At 45.6% G+C, this 20,614-nt stretch overlaps 1 protein-coding gene across 1 annotated transcript in view; it reads right to left on the bottom strand.

The window, feature by feature from the left end:
• Positions 1–18,337, bottom strand: part of adgrl1a (adhesion G protein-coupled receptor L1a) — a 52,642-nt gene extending 34,305 nt beyond the window's left edge. The window contains 3 exon segments of the mRNA XM_029436854.1: positions 4,288–4,397; positions 5,526–5,739; positions 18,268–18,337. Of these exon segments, the coding sequence (XP_029292714.1) occupies positions 4,288–4,397; positions 5,526–5,739; positions 18,268–18,337 (394 nt within the window).
• Positions 18,338–20,614: the final 2,277 nt, after the last annotated feature.

Genomic DNA, 20,614 nt, shown 5'->3' with positions numbered 1-20,614 from the left:
CAAACTGTCCTCACAGTGAGCATGAGGTTAGTTTAAGGCCACCTTGGCTGTTTGTCTGATTCATTCAGCATTTCTCTTTCAGGGCCCTTTTGAGAAATAAGCCACTGCCCTCTCTCCCCTTAATCACTCTGCTCAGTGCTCTCTACAACCCTATCAATTACTCCCACACTAATGAGTACAGCTAGAAACACACACACACACACATAAACACACACACACACACACACACAAACACACAAACACACACGCTGTTGTACTGCAGGACAACTTAGCCTCTTCTGTCTCTTTCACGGTGCAGAGAGAAAGTGTGTCCTTCTCTCCAGTTTCTTCCATCCTCTCACTTTTCTTTGTCTTATATAACACTTTAAATGTTTCAAGGTAAAGAGTCATCCCTTTCCAAGCCGGCTACTTCTCATTCACTAAACATTTATGAGCCCCTCGTCTAATGGTGCCCCTAAACATATTAATAGAATTTCATTTTCAGCTACATCAAAGTCTTTCCATTTCTTCCCCCCTGAAAACTTGACATATTACAATGCCATTATTCCTTCCACTGACAAACTCTTTGCAACAAGTCAACTATCATTTCCAGCGGCTTAGTGGCCAAAAAAGTGAAGTCTCGTAATGAAAAGGCAGCGCTGAATACATTTGTGGGAAGGAATCAATTTCATAAAGTGAAACATTGGCAGAGGCACAAGATATGAATGCAAAAGTGGAGAATATGGAGTTACCGAAGAAGCTCTGCAGAATCTCTACTGTACAGCCTGAGTAGGCGCTTTTAAAGGCAGTTCTTCAGCAACCTGCACTGTGCATATCAACAAGATAAATCACAGCTGATGAAGTAGCACAGGCACAACACTATGGTCTAATGGCTCTGACATGGCTAGCATGGATGGCCCAACAGGAGAGCATTAGGAGTCAATAATGATGTAGCACTGTGTCCTGGAGGAGGAGGAGGGGGGACAGGTGGAGTTCTCTCGCAGGGTAGATTTATTTTGACTCTGTGTACATCGGTGCTAAGACTGCAGTGTAGGGTTTCCACTGCAGTAAATAAACGCCACAGCTGTGTGCATGGATCTGTGATGTCTTAATGGAATCCAGCATTCTACAGCAGGATGTGACAGTGCAAAATGAGAGTTCTGTTGAGCCGTTTTGTCTTGCTCTGTTCTGGCTGGCAAAAACAACACGATGTGGCGGGCAGGCCTCCCAGGGCTTTTTTGGCTCGATGAGATATGATTTGACTTGGTGGCGGATGTTGTTGTTTTCTTTTTTTCAAGGCGACCCCCACGCGCAGCAACAAATACACACGTTCCGGACACTTGTTTGAGCTCAGCTGACAAAGGCGCGCGTGTGTGTCAGCTTGGCTCTGGCTGTCACCTCGCCGTTTCAGGTGACTGGTAACACGGCGCCTGTGTGACACGCACATAGAGGCCCCTGTCAGAGGCAAACATCACACACAGCCGTCGACGTGGCTGCACACCATCTCGGCTGCTATGACACACAACATTAACATATAATCTCTCTATTGTTCACCTTTTTGTCGAGACAACCGGTGAAAAACATGCGTCAGCCTTGGGTGATGCCAGAGTGCCCGGCATTCCCAGCCAGACGTGAACGATGGGGCATTACCAGAGCGATTAGCAGCAGCAAATTCAATTAATCTTGACAAATCTCTGCTGAGGCAGAACTGAAGAGTGCGGCGCGCCCCCTCTCCTGGTAATTAAAAGTGGCCGAGTTGAGTGACGTGTGGTGCGACGGTGACTAGGTTTTGGGATGAACAGTTCCAGCTCTGAAGTTAGAATGTGTCAGGTCGTATTCACATTGTCAGATGAGAACAAAAACGTAGAGCAGCCCACAGCATAAGTTGTCTGCATACGCGTGCGTGTGCCGTGGTCGTATTTCTCCAGCGGAGGAGACTGGCAGAGGACAGGCGTAATTGGCTCTTCTTTGTCACCCCAGACAGGTAGGACTTTTCATCATAGAGGGATCAGCGTCCAATTTTCTAAGCCGTAGCGTACTTCAGACGCAATCAACAAAGTTTTTTTCCAAACACTGGGAGGAAAAATGAAAGTCAGCAACTATTTAATCATCCCTTTGATTGCTTCGCGGAGAGAGAGCAAACTCACTTGTGCAGCAGAGGGAATAAAACAAGGTTAGAATGCATGAGGAGAAGAAAGCAGGTATAACTAAGCAATGCTAACATGACCCTCTGTGGACTGTAATACACAGGACACCAAGCTACAGCACAGAACTTCCAGAGGACTAACTAACAAAGTCACACACCTGGAGAGGGTCAGTCTGACTGCAGCTAACATCGACTGAAAGACAGTCTGAACACAGGGCAGAGGAGATTCGAGAAGAACACTTGGGGCCACTTGGAAGGCAGTGAAGAAAAGATTCACACTATAGAAGAATCCCCAATGGCAAGAACCTCAGCTAACTTCTTCTTATCTGTGACTGTGGCTGCAACCTGACTCAACAAAGTCTCTCAAAGACACAAATGACAGAGCAGAGGTAGGGCAAAGACTGAAAGAGGTGCTTGGAAGTCCCTGAGTTTCTCCCAGCCTCTCCATCAGGGAACGATGGTTAGATATTTGAATATTTGTCCCACCTGTAAAAAAAAAAAAAAAAAGGACAGAGACAGCGAAAGACACTGAACAGAGTGATAAGATACTGTAGCAGATTGGTGGACAGAGAGTAAAAATAGAAGAATGAGAGAGATGAGGCGTTAAAAACATTTGGAGTGTAGAGAGAGAAAGAAAAGCAGAAGAAAGAAACAGAGACATGAATAGAGGTGATGTTGACTGTGAGAGATAATAAACAAAAGAAGGATGAGAGAAGAGAGAAGAAGGAAGAAGAAAAGAGCAAAGGAGGTTAGGTGCTTGGCGACGACTCAAACCCGTGGCTCGCCACACCATCTGTGCCTTAGGAAAAAGCAGAGAGAATCACCCCGTATCCCCAGCCTGATCAATCAAACAGCCCTTCCACCCCAAGAAGACCAATGTCTCCAGATTTCCCACCACCCACAAATTGTCCTTCCCCCCTTTCCTGAACCCCAATTCTGGGGGAAGGGAGCAGAACTGCCCCTCCCCTCCAGCCAGGTGTTCCTGCACAGTGAGGGGATCAATGCTGAGAGTAATAATTCATGAGAGGGAGGAGGGGAGACTGAGCGGAGATTTTCACATGTACGAGGATCAACACAACATCATATAATCCTTTCTGTGTCTGCTCCTTTGGCTGTGTGAGTGAGTGTGCTCTTGTTTGCGTGTGCATGCTTGCTCAGGGGAGGACGAGTCAGAGGGAGAGAGAAAGAGAGCAACTGTGTGTCCCCCTTTTGCGAGTGTGAGGTAGACGTGTGTGTGTGTGTGTGTGTGTGTGTGTGTGTGTGTGTGTGTGTGTGTGTGTGTGTGTGTGTGTGTGTGTGTGTGTGTGTGTGCAGACGTGTGTGTATGTCACACCTGCCACGGAGCTCTGAGCAGTGCCGCGAGTAAGTCAGCCGTTACCATGGGGACATTAAAATGTGTGGCGCTCCAGGTCATGTGGTCTAAAATAAGCCCTTTGCTGTTTGTGTTAACATTCCTATTGTAAGGTGCAGCACACACACACACACACACACACACACACACACACACACACACACACACACACACACACACACACACACACACACACATCCCCCTGCCTCCCAGTCTCATTGCGCCCAATTTTAATTTTTATTGGAAATCAGAGGGACAGCAAAGGTGTTTGGCACCCGATAAAGGCTGTGGCATGCCCCTGGGTCAATCAGTGTGTGAATGTGGGGCGGTGTGCGTTACACTGCTGTGATCGCAAATAAGGGCTGACCCCACGTTTGCAGTGGGTGTGTGCGAAGTGCTTATCGGACCCTGTGCTTCCTTCCCCCATGTGAAAATCCCTCTCAGCTACTGTTGCGTTGCTCTGTCGATGAAGAAAAAGGGTTTAGCGCTCTGTGTGCGTGTGTGCATGTGTGTGTCTGTGCATTGTGTATGAGATAGAAAGAAAAGAGAGAGAGAGAGAGAGAGAGAGAGAGAGAGAGAGAGAGAGAGAGAGCAGGTGAGGATGACTTGTCTGTCTTGTTTGTGTTGAAAAAAAGCCACAGAGAGCAAGTGTGCACGAGTAAGTGTGAGAATGTCATTTGTCGGGGGTTTTCGGGGATTGAAAATAAGGTAAAAGGTTCAGGTGGGGGGGTAAAGGTAGGGATGGGAGGGGCTGTGAATGGGGTGAGGGGGTTGGGTAGGTGGGAGGGGTTGACAAGGTCTCAGTACTCACTGTAGGGGACACACTCGTACTGGATCTCCAGGTACTTGTAGGTCCCTGGGCAGGGGTCTGGGAACACGTCCGACCCCGCTACCACCACACACTGGGTGCGGTTATTACACCTGTGAGAGGAGACAGATGGGGGAGAGAAGGGAGAAAAGAGAGAGAATGGAGGAAGTAAGTGATAAAAAAAATGACGAGTGCCGTTGTAAGAAAGACGAAGAGGAGTGTTCACAAAAAAAACATCTTCGGGCTGCGAAAGATGGAGGGAACGGTTGGGAAGGGAGTAATTTCACACTAGACTAGATCATGTGACAGCTGCACCCGAGGGGAGGTGGGAAACAGAGAGGCAGGAAGGGACGGGGAAACGGAGTGGGATGAAGGATAGAGAGAAGGAAGGAGGGAGAGAAGCGGCAGAGAGAGGGCGAGTGACGTAAGAGGCTCCTCTCCTGGGGGATTGTGAGTGGGAGCAATTAGAGGTGAGAGAACAGGGAAGGACGAGAGGGGCTAAGGCAAATACTCTACACCACACGCACAAAGAAAACATTCATTTGCACATTATACCTATATCTAAACCGTATCGCTGCGTGCTTTCTCACGTTTGCACACCGAGGAAAAGATACACGTCCACACACACATTCACTCACTCATTCTCAACACATAATCTTTATCCAGCTTTTAGCATTTCTCCCCTGTGCTGTCTCTCACTCCCTGAACTCACTCCATCATCCCATCCTTTTGTAGCAGTCTCTCTTTCCTTTACCCCCTCGATTCTCTCCTCCACTCCCTGCCACTTGCCTCCCTCCCTTGCTCTCTCCCCAAGCTAGCACCCAGTGCCTCCATTACGTGTGTGATGGATAGCTTGGAGAGGGCTTCCATTGATCTGAGCTCAGAGGAAGCAGATGCTGAGCGTAAACACAGAGAGCAGCTGTAGGAAGCCCTACAAATACTCTTGCAACAATCCAAAACATACGCATGCACACACACACACACACACACACACACACACTCACGCCGGTACATGCAATAAACACACACATCGCCATACACATGCACGTCTCGCCAAGAAGCAGAGGCATTCTGCACACAACTAGGATGCTGACTTCAGTATTTCACTAATAATCAACACCTCAGGAGGAAAAGCAGGAAATTCTGCACAAATTATGTTGTGAAAAAGTATCTTGTTTCCTTGGCCAATAACAGGCTCCGACTCTGACACCAACACAATATCCAAACAGATTAATAGTTACCTCTGTGACATTATCTTGAAGGCGTCGGGCAGGTAGCACTGTACATTCTCCATCTGGAAGGGGTCTGCGTCACAGATCTTGTCATCGGTGCGGCCGTAGTTGGCCGTCTCAATCATGATGACATCACTTCCAGGGCAGCGCAGCTCGATCGGGTAGCCTTCACACGCCAGCTCTCGACGCATCAAGCCGAAGGGCATCATTGACCGGCTCAGAGCTGGAATGGAAAGAAGAGAGAGAGAGAGAGAGAGAGAGAGAGAGAGAGGCAAAGTTATTGATAATTCAATGAACCTTAATACTTTTAGGAGGCACTTTATTATTCGACCACATTGTAAATATGATGTGTAGTATTTGACAAGAGCAGGCAGAATGAAAGTGGTTCCTATCGTCCTCATGTAAAAAACAAATGAGCTATTCACTCGCCTTCACTGAGCAGTAATGTTTCAGTGCTGTTGATGCACAGCCTGGCAATGCGGTTTTCACATTGGAACATCACAGATCACATATTGGCACGATTGATTTGCAGACATTACCAGCTTGTCCAATAAGATATTGCACCACTTGTGAAACAAACTGTGAGAGTTTCAAATGTTAACAAACTCCTACACACAGTTAGCTTCTCATACTCACACCAGAGTAGAACTGTGTGTCCTTCCAAGCATCCTTTAGTCTAGTCCACCTCAACAAGGTGTCAGAGCAGCACCTTAAGATTCACTCCGAATAACAGAGGAAGTTGTGTTAGAACAAGCAAAGAAAGAGAATTAGTGACTGTGTTCACCTTCACCTCTGGTGTGTACACCATTTGTACACCCACTGCTGTTAATCAGCCATCTGAGAGGCATGTCAATGCACTGCTGGAGCCGGCAGCGGGGCTCTGTGTGGAGAAGGGTCAGCAGGGACAGCGGGGTACTCAGGGTTAATCGCTGAGCCAGGCTGAGAGGCATGAAAGAGGGCTGCAAAGAGGCGCTGAGAGAGACACTTGTTGTCTCTCCAGCTCTCTCCATAACTGCACACCAATCCAACTTCGCCTCTATATTCACCCTCACACACAAAAAAACTAAACAAAATGGCAGCCGGCTTCCTTTACAGCACAGGTGGAAGCAGGGGCACAGAAACAGAAGAGATGTAGGGACAGAGTGAGTGATCTGGCAGTGAAGGTCTCTGTGGTGTTGAAGGACAGCCAGTGTTTGTCTTTGCTGAGACTCATGCCAGTGACTGTGAGAGCTGCTGTCCATGGTCCTGAACTACAAAACTTATATTGGAAAAATAACAACTGAAGAGCTGCATGAGAGACTGGTAGGTACGGAGCTGTCCGCTGTCCTGAAGGAGGAGAAGCCTTTGACTGAGCTCTCCTCTCCATTTTCAGTGTTTAGGACATGACACATGCTAGCCTGATGGTGGGCATTCTGTTCAATCTAAACAGAGCAGTTATTGCGCCACTTAAGTAGGCTGGAATTTAGAAGGTCTTTATAAACTGAGGCTCTCACTGCACAGCATTTCTTACTGTCAGACGGGCTCAGCAGCAGACGAGGGCACTGAGTCAGCCCCTCTCTACATCTTCTGTTAGTGCTGAAACCCATAGAGCGGGGCTGTTTTCCCTTCCTGACACTGAGCTAGCACTGCTTAGGTTTCAGCCGCTGTCCATTCAGGAGGAGTGCCCATCTGGGTCAATATCAATGTCAGTCATCCCCGACATGCTCTGCAGCGGTGCGCTACATGATTCACTGCAATCCGACTTGCTCATATTTCTAAATGCCTCCAATTTATGCAGCGGGGACTTGAGTTCAGTTGTGTAACTAACGCCATTAAGGCTGAACGACTAGCACAGACAGACTTCAAATCTTTTATGCTCCGCCAGCATGTAGTGCCAGTGCCAAATCACAAAGGCCTAGATGCAAAAGTGCATACTAATTAAAGCACACAGAGATGCAAACAGCAGGCGAGGCCAGACAAATATCCACACACAAAGGCAAAAACCCACACAAGCAAATTAGAAAAAACTAGGCAGACGAGTGTGCAGGTTCACAGTCAGGCACACACATAGTTGAATTGCCTGCATACACGCACACGCACACGCACACGCACACGCACACACACACACAAGTGTCCTGGTGTTGCGGTGGGATTGCAATGCAAAGTGTCAGTGTGTGTCCTTGTTCTCTTAACTACCCTGTGGTGTAAGTACACAGCAGTGTACAGCTGGCCAGCTATTAGAACCTCACCGTGAGCCAAGAGGAGTGTAAAACTGAAGGGGGCCACCAGGAGTGATCAAGCTCAGTCCACTTAGCCCCGATCAGAGGGGGCAGACCACACGTTAAACATACTTTACATACCAAACACACATTATATGGTAACTATTCCCGACTATTCAGGGCCATGTACTGCTGTGCCACTGAACGCTAATGCAAATAGCTACAGTGGTGGGGCTCAGCTCTTGGGCAAAACAGCAAGGAAGCAGTTCATTTAATTTCTTGGCTGCTGGTTGAGTTAGAACAAGGCTGTTTCGACAGTACATATAATTTCTGCACTGTTTTTGATCGATAATGGGCCATTTTATTGCTGGTGGTTACGCTGATCAGCTTGTGTTTGTGCAGATAATTTCAGCTTGTTACCATGACTGTTATGTCTGGTATATCACTTGGAGCTTGCTGACTTGCCAAGTGTTTATTTAGTCAAACTGAGCTGTCTTATCAAGACAGATATGTTTTGGAGTAAAGGCTCAAAGTGAATGTGATGTATGAATCTAAATCCATTAGCTTTTTCAGGTATTTTCTTTTCTGGCTCGGCTGTTACAGTATATATATATATTTAGCCATAATTGAGCCATTATTGAGCCAGTACACTTCAATGCTGACAGCAACCATGATAACTAGCCTATTTCTGGCATCACTGCAACTCTCTACTTCTGCCATATTGTATCGTATTTCACACCTAAACTGTTTGACAAGTTCCAGGTTTAAGGTGAAATTCACCGTGTAAATACAGCAGGTTGCACCTTATATACCAATGTACGCAGGGATTTTTGAATGCCGCATTCACAAACAAGTGTGGGACTTAACTTCAGGGATCCTGTGTGTGTGTGTGTGTGTGTGTGTGTGTGTGTGTGTGTGTGTGTGTGTGTGTGCGTGTGTGTGTGTGTGTGTGTGTGTGTGTGTGGTTGTGGTTGTGGTTGTGTGTGAGCCAGATGGCCTGAGGCCTAGCTGGAGCTGAGGCTGGCTTTGAGCTGAGCTGAGATGAGATGAGCAGAGGATAAGCTTGGACTGGCCATGGGCTACGATTGTCCTTCACTCTGCAGGAATCCATTAAGGTTTCAGGGTCTCTTCAGCCAACACACACACAGATACGCACGTGGCCATTTAGTCGTGCCTGTCAGACTCATAATAACTGGATGACAAAGTGTCTTTCTCAGCAGCAGCCATATGTATAGGTGGATCTATTAGACTATGAATCATCTCCCGTGGTATATAAAACTTTGTTAATATCTGTCACCCGCAAGAAATTGTTACCAATTGTCCCATACTGTTAATGATATGAGCCAATTCGATAATTCCACAAGCTGATATGCATATACGTGGCAGTGTGCAAGAGACAGAGATCTCTCTCACTCTCACTCACTCACTCGACAGGGGCCTGGTGTCACTCCAGGGCAGCTGGTGTGAGCGGCTGAAGCGGTTGGCTTCCTAATAGAAGCTCCATACAAATTAAGAGCAAGAGAGAGAACTGATTGGATTTGACTCATTATCCTCACACAGTAATTGAAGCCTGAGGGTGCATAGATGCTTGGACCCTCAGACAAGAACATCATTTTGTAGAAACTAAGCCAGTCTTTGCACACACTCATTCTTCCGCTGCCATTATGAGTCTCCGTGTCTATGCTCACTATCGTGCACACACAAATGTTTGCCAAAAGTTAAAAGGAAATCTGGTGTGTTATATCAAGATTGACTTGGAGAGAGTACATTTAGAATTCTGAAGAGTAAACAGTATGAATAGAAAAATATTTCTCCTTATTGAAACGAAACGTTCCATTATCTGCGGTGCGCTTTCAAACATAACAGCACTTTGATTTCAACATCTCTGACAATTTGACCTTGGACTGTGTTATCACAGACACTCTATAATGTTTTCTTTTCGGAAATAATTGATTGAAAAGGCTTGGCCTTGCAAGTAGCCAGAGACTGTGATAGCGACTTTGCAATTGAGTCACAATAAGAGATTATACTTGTGAAACTCCATGGCCCTAAGGCTGACTTGGTAGCAGGATGGCTGACTGTCTATCGGGGGCCGAAATGTGATCAGCCCCTCTTAGCCCCTCTGTCTGTTCCAGCAGTCATCTCCTAATGCTACTCATTAGCATAGCACTGAAGCATGGTGCCAGAGAACATTCTCGCCAAGCGGTAGTTGAGACACTGGGCATGCTTCTGATGAGGTGGGATTCTTGTAATATCACCGTCCTTAAAATGAACTTTAAGTGGCATTAAGGCTAATAGGCGAGTACCCTCTTTTTGCCCGGAGAGAGCAGTGGAATATTAAAAAGTATACTGCATACATCTACATATGCCCTCAAATTCAGCTCTGGCCAGAAGAGCCAACTCCCTCATGAGTCTTTTAGTAGTTCCTTAGTAAACCTGGATAAGAAGTCATTGTACAGTCATTTGACAGAACTGAGAGGTCTCGGGGATGGGAATCGCTCTTGAACACAGAATAATCCTGAACAATTTCTCCAGTACTTTATCAGCTTAGCGCTGTATCTTATCGACTCATTTAGCACTGCAAGTTAGCGTAATGACTCGCTGGAGCATGGCCTGTCACTGCAGACAAGCTGAGGCGGTGCGGCCAGAACTGTCACATCCAGGCAGCCTTCCAGCTGAGAAGTTGTGACAAAGTGACATCCTGAGACAAACCTAAAGGCCTAACATGAGGGTGCAGGGGGTGGGGGCTGTGTGAGCTTGTGGGACAGTGTGCGTGCGTATGTGTGTGTGTGTGTGTGTGTGTGTGTGTGTGTGCGTGTGTGTGTATGAATGGGTGGGGGTAACACTGGCCTCAAAGCTAGGATACTATCTCATCTCCTCTGACTCTTCCGCCTGTCTCCTACAGGCGAAGGAGACGGAGGAGATGAGATGAGGAGCGACGGTATGGGGAGTCACCAGTCGTGCTATAAGGTCAGAACACAAAGCAGCGCCAAAATGACACACATTCACTTTGATGGAGCCAAGTAAATCTAACACACAGGGAGGGAGAAACGGAACGGCAGAGCAAGTTAGACAGGGTAACAAAAGGAAAAAATAGAAACCATCAAACTAGATGCTGGCAGAAGGTGAACATGTCGACTGTTCTTTGTGCAGGCACAAGGTCACCAACATAAAGAAGTGAGGCAGACAGATTAGGGGGAGAGAAGACCGCCTATTGTTCCGATTCTCTCCGTACAGGCAACCTCTCTCCTCAGCAGCCCAGTCCTCTAACTGCACTGAATTACAGCACAGCCCATAACATTACATCATTCATAGGAAAATTAAACGGCCCCCGTTGGAAATGGCATACACACACACCCTCACGCAACCCTTACTGGTGCATTTGCAATGATCACACCAAAGTTATTGCAGGCAGAAACACACAAGCCCTAACCCTCAACCGCCCTCAGCCCCGAGAACTCTCTGTGTGTGTTGACAAACTTTGCTGTAGGGGGAACTAGTAGGCATAGCATAGAGATTAAGACAGGCGGTAAAAAGCCAAGAGACACAGAGCAACACACACACACAAACACGAGGAAGGAGGCGAGACAGAACGTGCTCATACTGTCAAACCGCTTCATTGCTTGCCCTGGCACCTAATTATGCAATAAAAGCACCTCAGCAGGGGGAACAGCATAGCCCAAAATAAAAATCAGCCTGCCTAAAAAAGTAGGAGATTCACCCGATGTAAAATATACTCTATCTCCCCAGGGATGGTAACTGTGCTACAGGCCCAACACAACTCTATTCTGTTCTCTGCTTCCAGCACATATCACAAGAGGCAGGCCAGCAGTAGACAGTGAGTCAGACCTAGATTCATATAAACATTGTGGTGGAGTAAAACGACAGGTGATGCAGTCTAACAGCCACAGGGATGAGGAGAGAATAGAGCACAGAAAAAGACGCAGACAGAGGAAAGTTGGTGAGATACTGAAGAGAAGAAAGTGATAAGAAAAAGGAGGGAGAGTGAGAAATTAAGTGTGAAGGAGAGAGGGGGGACTGACTGAATGAGTACCATGCAAGGCCTGCTGTCAGAAAAATGTTTGTGTGCATTTAGAAGAGTTGCAAGTCGCATCCAGAGACCAGTTAGGAAAGATGAGTGTCAAAGCCCAGGCCTGCCGCTGCATTAGACACTTAATTAACCTCCTTATACGCCAAGGCTAAGGCTCGGAAGTGTGCGTAGAGTGTGTGTCTGTGTGTATTTTTACTGTGCATATTTATGAGCTGATCGATCTGCTCGGTCTAACGTGTTCATCACTTCAGATGCTCCTGTACCTTCATTTTTTCATATCTTTATATTTCATGACTTAAAAGTGAGTTTGGCTTTCGACCGCTACTGAATCCCTCTTATCCTCGTATGCCATCTTGTTCACCCGCAGTGCAAGGAACTCATACTGTATGTTTCTTCCCGTCTTTGTGCTTTTTTTCCTTTCCACCTCAGCAACATCCCTCGGTCCCTCATCCAATTTCATCCACCCGGAAACTGTCTCATTTACCCTCCCCACCCACCTCCCGTCGTTCTCTCCATATATCCATTCCTATCTCTTGTCCTGACCCTTCACCTCCAGTTTCCCCCTCTTCCTTTCCCTTCCTTTACTCCCTCTTTCTTCCCCTCTCACAGTTTTACCAGCCTCTCCACTCATCCATCTCTCTTCCTGCGTTTCTCTCTCCCCCTCTCATCCTCTTTCTACTGCCCTTGGCTGCCAGCCGTAAGCTGCTGCTGGTAATTATCAATCCACAAAAACACACGAGAAGCAAATGCACACATCCTCAAGCACATGACATGCTTGACTCATATGCACACACACACAAACATACACACATACAAACACGCGCACACACACGCGCACAGTCCTTTACGGCTACAAAGCCTCAAAGTTACGCAGCCAGGCCCTGAGAGAAAAGAGGCAGCTATCACACGACTGCACAAACAGGAACACAGTCCCCAGTCCTTTTTGTAGGAGCTTGTTTGCGGTACACAAATCAATGTACACAAACTAACATACCCCGACACACACAACTACAAGCAAACACAAACACACAAACAAAATGGGCACACACTCACAAACACGCGGAAACTAACACTGTGAACGAATGAATAAACAAAAAAGGCACAGCCCCTGTATACAGGCGCCGACACATGAGAGCAGTGTTCGTCATCTTCAAAGGGAGATTTGAAAGAACACACCGCCACTCCGCCCCGGCCTCTCCCTCCGTCTCCCGCCTGCCCCCGACTACCAATATATGTTCAAAGGCCATCCATTAACCTTTCACTCACACAGGCCTCTCTGTGATCTACTGCTCTCAACCAACGACTTTGAAGAGCACAGCAACCTAGCACCGGGGAAGGAGCAAGGGAGGTAACAAACAAGGGATGAGAGAAAGACAAAAAGAGGCAAAAGATGAGTGAAAGAAAATGGTAAGAAGGGAATGATAACAACAAGAGATGTGCCCCGTTATCAGAGAGCAGGCAGAAGGGAAGGAAAGGAACACAGAGCGAGGGGGGTGACACTCGAGGAGGGAGGCTGGATGGAAAATGGGGTATGGCAATGGGCAGAAGAGGAAGGAGGTGAAAGAGAGTTGAGGAAAATGGGAGTGGTAGAGGGAATAGGAAGAAATAGAGGGAAGGCCAGCAAAAAGAAGAGAGTTTGGGCAAAGGACATCACGACGCTGAGAGCGGGAGTAATAGCTGAGTCGTTAGAGGAGAGAAGCAGAGAGATTGGATCAAAATGAGAGGGAGTGAGAAGGGACTGTAGCCGGTAAGATGGGGAAGCAACGAAAGCTTGAAAACGCACACGAGAGGCGAAGTGAGAAATGGGGGAATAGGCTTCACAGCAGTTCTTTATTGCGAAATCCAGATGATAATATTCCAGTAATATTCACAAGCCGCTAGATTAGCAATTAGTGTCAGTGAAGCGGATTTCAGCTTTATGGCAGAGGAAAAAAAAAGTGGTAAAACATAATTTTCAGACAAAATGAGAGCATTTACTTGTTTCTATGAAATCCATAACTAGCTGGTAACTGACAATCTATAAAACAGAAAGTTAAAATGCAAGTCTGTAAAGTTCTGAACCATTAAAGTCATCTGTTGATCTATGATTCTTCAACTAATGTCAAAGTACATTGTAGTGGCACAATGTTGTACTGTTGTATTTGATAAAAGAATACTTCCAAGGCTACTTCCTCAATGAATTCAATGGATGATTGACAAGAAACTAAAGAATTCAACCTTAACAGCAACAGGTGCAGGAGCAATGTGAATAATGTGAGACTGCCAGGTTTTAAAGTTCACGTCATTGACTTGTTTGACCGCAATTGGTTATTGTTGTGTCATCTGATTCAGATCAGCAAATAACATGCAAAACTCCAGTGCTCTGCCTGAAGTATGCTCCGTTTTTCAGACCTGTCTGATCTCAACAAAAGTGTAAAGTTAAGAGTTCACAAAACACACATTATAGCAATATGCTGTTCAGCAAATTATACAACAACAAGAAGCCGAGTGCACATAGCAAGGTTAGCGGCACTATGGCTTTATTGCCTCCTCTCGAGATATTATTGCTACAAGCCTGTCAGAGAATCAATTCTTATGAATTAATGAGTAGGTTGCAGTTTTGAAATTATCATTTTAATATTATAGTGTTGCGGGACTGAACGTAGACTCTCTCTCTCTGCAAAGATTCAATATGGGATGTGGTTTCAGGTCAAGTATTTTTCAGGATCTATACTCAGGATATAAAATCTAGAGTTGAGCAACACTTAGACCCAAAATAACTGTTAGCTCAATCATAAAAAAGCATCTGGCATGCAAAGTGCATTCTTCATGTGGTCCTCCATGAAATATAACTACCCATTCCTGCATTATAGAAAGCAAAATACTGCATTGAGATCAGTCCCCATTCACACATTGTCACCATCCAAGGACAGTCGAGAGACTAAAGCACTTTGTTGAGAAGATGTGTAAAAACAGCTAGTCCCCCATCTTTAAATAATAACTACTGTTAAGGGGAAAATGCACGGAAGAAAAAAGCCGGGGAGAGGAGGGGAAGACAGATAAAAATGTCTGCGTGTGCACTAAAGGACCAGGGGCCTTTCCACGCGACTGATCTGAGCGCAAAGGCTTAAATACAGGGGAGATGAGAACAGATTCCACCAGTCAGCTGGCGCTGGTGTCCTGATACGAGTGGCACTCACACTATCACACAAACGCTCGCACTCGCACACAATCAATCTGACATGTGAACACAATTATGCAAACACACAAACACTCACAGTACGCACTCATGTACATACTGTACACACACAGTATATACACAAACACAGCTCACATGCATTACGGACTGAAAGGACCCACAAGTAGACTTATTGTGATCAGGCTTCTAACACTAGTGCATATGAATACAAAGACACGTACAAACACGCACATATGCACACACTGATGCTTGCGCTATGCTAAATGAAAACTCTGTGTCAGGGCTTCATCACGTACGGCACAGCTGCCTGCAATGCCTGCCACATTAAGCAAGCCTAATGGGCTTTCAGGGAAACAACACTGCATATGAAGGGTTGTACATTTTCGAGACATTCAGTCTGTCAGGGTATGCATGACAGGGGAGCCTGTCGGGCCTGGCGGGTGGAGGCGTTTCATATATACGGCGAGGAACATGACTTTATTTGCCTTGGTAAGTATGAGTTTGCATTCACAGATGAAAATCTTGTTTTTTTGTCTCACACAGCCACTGCATTTCAAAGAGAAATGGAGAATTGCACAGTGATTTAACAGGATAATAGAGCGGGGGAGTGAAGTTCGTGGGACAGAGCAGGGAAGAAGTATGTGTACAGAGCTCACGCTGGTTAGGAACATTTGCATTAAAGAGCTGGTTCCAGAGGAGAATAAATATGTGAGTGTTACGGGTAAATATTAGAATCTGCAGCCAGAAGTAGAGCGAGGTTAAAGCATGGCAGATTAGCCGGGACACCGAGGAGGAGCAGGGGTACACATTAGACTGTGTGATGATCCTGCAGGTTTCCAAATGAGCTCTGATTATCCTCAGAGTGATTTCGGCAGCTCTCAACACATCAAAACCCTGCCCTCTTCCTTAAAAATTCTCCCTCCCTGGCTCTCTTTTCTTTTCTTTTCCCCTGTGCCTCTGATCACACTACAGTAGAATAAAGAGAAAACATTTCAGCCAAAATTCAGCCGCCAAAATCCTGAGCACCAAAACGGTGTGGGTGTGCATAAGCATGTGTCTACGTGCATGCCTGATTCTATTAGAAAAAGATTTTCTTAATTTCAAACCAATTGTTGCGCCTGTGCTTTGGGGGCTGAATACAGATAACAGTCAATTGATTATTAATGCATTATTAATACCTCCAAGTGCCAGGTCACATAGATAGCAAATGCACACACCCACACACACACACACACAAACACAGAGCAACACAGCGCCAGAGGCCAAATGTGTCTGATGGAACAGAGCGTACGCTCCTCGAATCCAATGTTACAAAAGCAGCCAAATTAAGATGGAAAGAAAACAGCCAGCACCTACTCAAATTAGAACTGCACCTGGCCAATCAGAGCTTACACAGAGAGAAAGCTAAAAACCAATGCTGACACAGGCGTACACAAATACATTTTAATTTTAACCTGCCTCCCTCGGTTTCTTCGACTCCTCCTGCTCAATCACCAGCCCCTCCCTGTGGCGACTGTATCTGTGCCTAATGCTCCTCCCCCTACTCGTCCTGGCTGTCCATCACCCTGCGGCTCGTTGGCACAGAGCTGACTGAGAGCATACAGCAGATGGTGTGCTGCTGTCTGTGTAGCAGGCCACTAGCAAGACACCCGACAGCCCCTTCTTCCCCTCCTCTGCCCTCTGTCTCCCCCTGCAATCCCTGCTCCTTGCCTCCCTCACATCTTCCAACACACACACACACACACACACACACACACCCTCCAGCATCACTTCAGTCCAACCAGGTCACCTGCTGCCGGGTTTACAACAGGGAGCACACACACACACACCCCCAAACACACAGTAAAACACAAAATGAAATATCTTATGGTTCATGTCACATTCAAGGAGGTCACACATATGGCACCATTACATGCACGGATTCCCCCCTATATTCTTGCCACGCTCCAACTAACATCGAGATGACAAGAGATTTTATTGACATTCACACATACACTCTATACCTCACTTACAACCTCTCTCCGGCTCCTGTAGAAACAGTTTGGTTAATCAAGTGTAGTGTTTCTAGCCTGGTCAGCAAGTCAATATACTTACAACCTTCATCACGTAGCTAACGTATAAATATTATATCCTCATTTGCAATAACCTGGTCAGGCCAGTTACAGAGCACAGCGAACCCAACCTTATGTGCTTCATTACAAGATGGCTCGGTGAAGCAATACACAATGATACATATTGTATACTGTTTATATATAATGAGTAGTGAACCGATACAAAGCAGTAAATAATAAATGCAGATAGACAGGAGTTTAGTTATTAACTGTGCCAAGGCTGTTTTCGTCTTGGTGTGTTTGTCTGTCTGTCAGCAGGATTCCTGTTAAACCACTGGCCACATTTTTATGAAACTTCATGGAAGGCTGTAGCACCAATTTTTCTGGGCCCCATACATAAGCAGTCTCTGAGGCCCCTTTAGCTTTTTAAGATAGCGTGAAGAAGGTGGTAATATATGAATCTTGAGATTGCCATGAAATGAATCCGTTGATACCAAACATGTTGTGCTAGCTTACTGGGAATAAGGCTAAATATTGCTCTTGACTTCAACTGTCTTTACCGTGAGGTCCGTGAGGCCTCATCTTCTGTTACAACTTTTAGTAGTAGAAAAAAAAATCAGATTTCCCTTCCTTGGTGAAAGAAGTGTACATAGTAAGTGCTCCAGGGAGCAACAGCAGTCACTCGGCTCGGCTGCTTTTACAGAAGAATCCTGGTTCAGAGGGGCGGACTAAACCATTTTGCATCTGTTATGAGGGGTGAGAAGGACCTCAGAGACTACACTATTCTTTTTTTGATACAAAGATTTATTCAAAATTGGTGCCCTGGGTAGTCAGTCCCTCTTTTCCCCCAACTACAACGCCCCTGGCTGTAGCCTGGGCCAAGGAAGAACCCATTAATATATTTTGGAGCGTATTTAAATAATGGGGGGGATACACAAATTATGTTTCACTTTCGTTAACAGTGCGAGATAGGGCATGTGTTGCATTCATATGGTGTCGGTATAATCGGAGAAATGAGTGCCATTAACGTGAACGCCTCAACTTGGAAACGGGTTTAAATGTGTTGTTTACTAGCGCTAAGTAATAAGATACAATACATATTCTTTGTAGCATCCGTGTTGTTTCCACATTACAACTTAAAACTCATAAATACAGCGAAGTTGGAAGAACGACTTCCTGACTCGAGAAATGCACTGTCCAAGTGCTAATCTAGTATGTAATGTAATGTGACAATATAAAAAAATACAACAATATGTCTATATTTATTACGCACCTGGTGAGGACGGAGCGACGTTGCTGAAAGCCACAGCACAGGTGAAGATGATCCAGACAGCTAGAGCCATGTTGGAGGCTGGCCAGGGGGCAGAGCGAGGGGTGGTGCTAAAGCGTAGAGGCGGTCAGCAGGCACAGGTGAGCGGGGCGGCACTTCCTCGATTTACACCCTCTCTGAGGGTGATCCTGCAGAAAAAGAGGCATTGAAATATCAGAGGGCCAAAGTGACACAAAAACATTTGTATGTAACTGTACGCACATAAAGAGGAATTATTCATCTGTGCTATTTTTTCATACATTCCCCTCTCAGTATCGCATTTGGAATTAGATAGTGTTGACTAATTTATTCTGCATTTATCACTGAAATATGTGATAATAACTCTGCACAAAACGGAGTGGCTCACGAGTGGTATAGCATACTAAATGCTGTCAGAGCAGGCAAAAACGGGGGGAGGAGAGGTGAGGAGAGGAGAGGAGAGGAAAGGAAAGGAAAGGAGAGGAGAGGAGAGGAGAGGAGAGGAGAGGAGAGGAGAGGAGAGGAGAGGCTCCCCCTGTGGTGGTCAGGTATAATCATCAGATGGGAGATCTGAGGCCATTTTGTGCAGGATGGCATGGCAACAGCTGTTACCACTACCAGCTCATCACACCACAGTGTTTGAACACTTGATTGAATCAGACTACATATGTTTTGGGGCTGTTAACGGGGCTATATTTGAGACATGTGAAAATACATGTCTTTTATGTGTGTGTGTGTGTGTGTGTGTGTGTGTGTGTGTGTGTGTGTGTGTGTGTGTGTGTGTGTGTGTGTGTGTATGTGTGTGTGTACAGGCATGCACACACAAAGCGAGACGGTGAAAAGTGGTGACTCAGTCAGCAGTGCCGTAGGGCTCACACATCTCATTTGCCTAATGAAATAAATCATAATCTGGAACTATAGCTCTGATTTTTTGACAGTGAAAACTGTTCTGCCCCTCCAGGGGCTGCAAGACAGAAAACAGTAGAGACGGTATTGTTAGAGCTAATACTCCTCCTGCTGAGCTCACTGATGAAACAGACAGATTGGACTGCATCTGTCTGTATCTCTGTGTGTTTGTGTTTGTTGGTACAAATTTAAAAAAATATTTTTTTGAAGGGGGTTTAGAGGATTTCTTTTGATCTCTCCAACCCTCTATTCATTTTAGTTGATGGATCCTAACAACTTATTCTGTAGAAGGGCGTAATATAATAGATTAAGCATACATACTTTCACAAAACACACACACAGGTTTGGCTACTATACAGCGTTTACTTTTCGATGAGTCCTTTCATTTTCTAAGTTTTAGCCCAAGCAATTTCAGCTAACCTACACAATTACCACTTCAGTCCAACTAACTGCTTTGCATCTCCAACTCTACAAGTTTGTGTCAGGTTGATAAGCCAACAGATTTTTTCAGAGCCACAAATTTCAAAGGGTATCAAACATGTCATCTTTAATCGCACGCACTTAAATCTTACAGATGCTGGTTATGTGACGATGTATATCTAAAGGCCTTAACACACCGGGGGCGCGGTGAATCAACAGGGAAATGCCAAATACTCGCCTGAGAATATTATATGTCTAGGGCTATTATTGTGAAAGGTAAGAACGGAAGGAGCGGATCTGGTATGTGCTGCCTTTGTCAAGGTTGAAAGGAGTAATAAAGTGTTGCTGTTTTACAATCCCTTATAAATATAAACCCGTTCCGCACAACATGATTGGTTAATGCCTTTATTTGCGCTGCGAAAGCTCAGGAAAACAATTACTTTGCTTTATAGCTGTGTAATATTTGCATTCTGTGTGAAAGTATTCATGACGGACATGATCATATTTTTATTTGTAGATTGTAGAAACATATTGACGTGCGATTAAAATTGAGTAAATGCCTTTTTTTTCTGAAAATATTGAAGCAAAAATGCAAAATAAATATTACCTAATAATAATATAACCCTAATACTAATTTTGACCTTTAACCTACAATGTAAATTAAACACGTATAATTAATACATGAATTATAAAACTCCCTACATTTTTATTGTAGTGTGATTCTTGTACTTGTGTGCTCAACAACACACACTTCTGCATGTAGGCATAGCCAAGCTCTCCCTGCAGCCAAGATGGCAGATCCTTAGTGACTGGGTGGCTTCCCCCCTCTTCATCACCACTGATTTGGCTTTCCCTCCACCTCTCCAGGCCCTCCTCTTCCTGACCTTCTCTGATATTTACCCTTTTCCCTAGTGGCAACGTCCGGCCCGCAGCCACCGACCTGCCTGGGTGTCGCTTTGTGGATTAATATGTTGGAAGTCGTAGAGTACGAGCAAGACGGAGGGAG

The sequence above is a fragment of the Cottoperca gobio genome, chromosome 8 (genome assembly GCF_900634415.1).
Source record: "Cottoperca gobio chromosome 8, fCotGob3.1, whole genome shotgun sequence".
Taxonomy (NCBI): Eukaryota; Metazoa; Chordata; class Actinopteri; order Perciformes; family Bovichtidae; genus Cottoperca; species Cottoperca gobio.
This window is presented reverse-complemented; position numbering and strand designations above follow the sequence as displayed.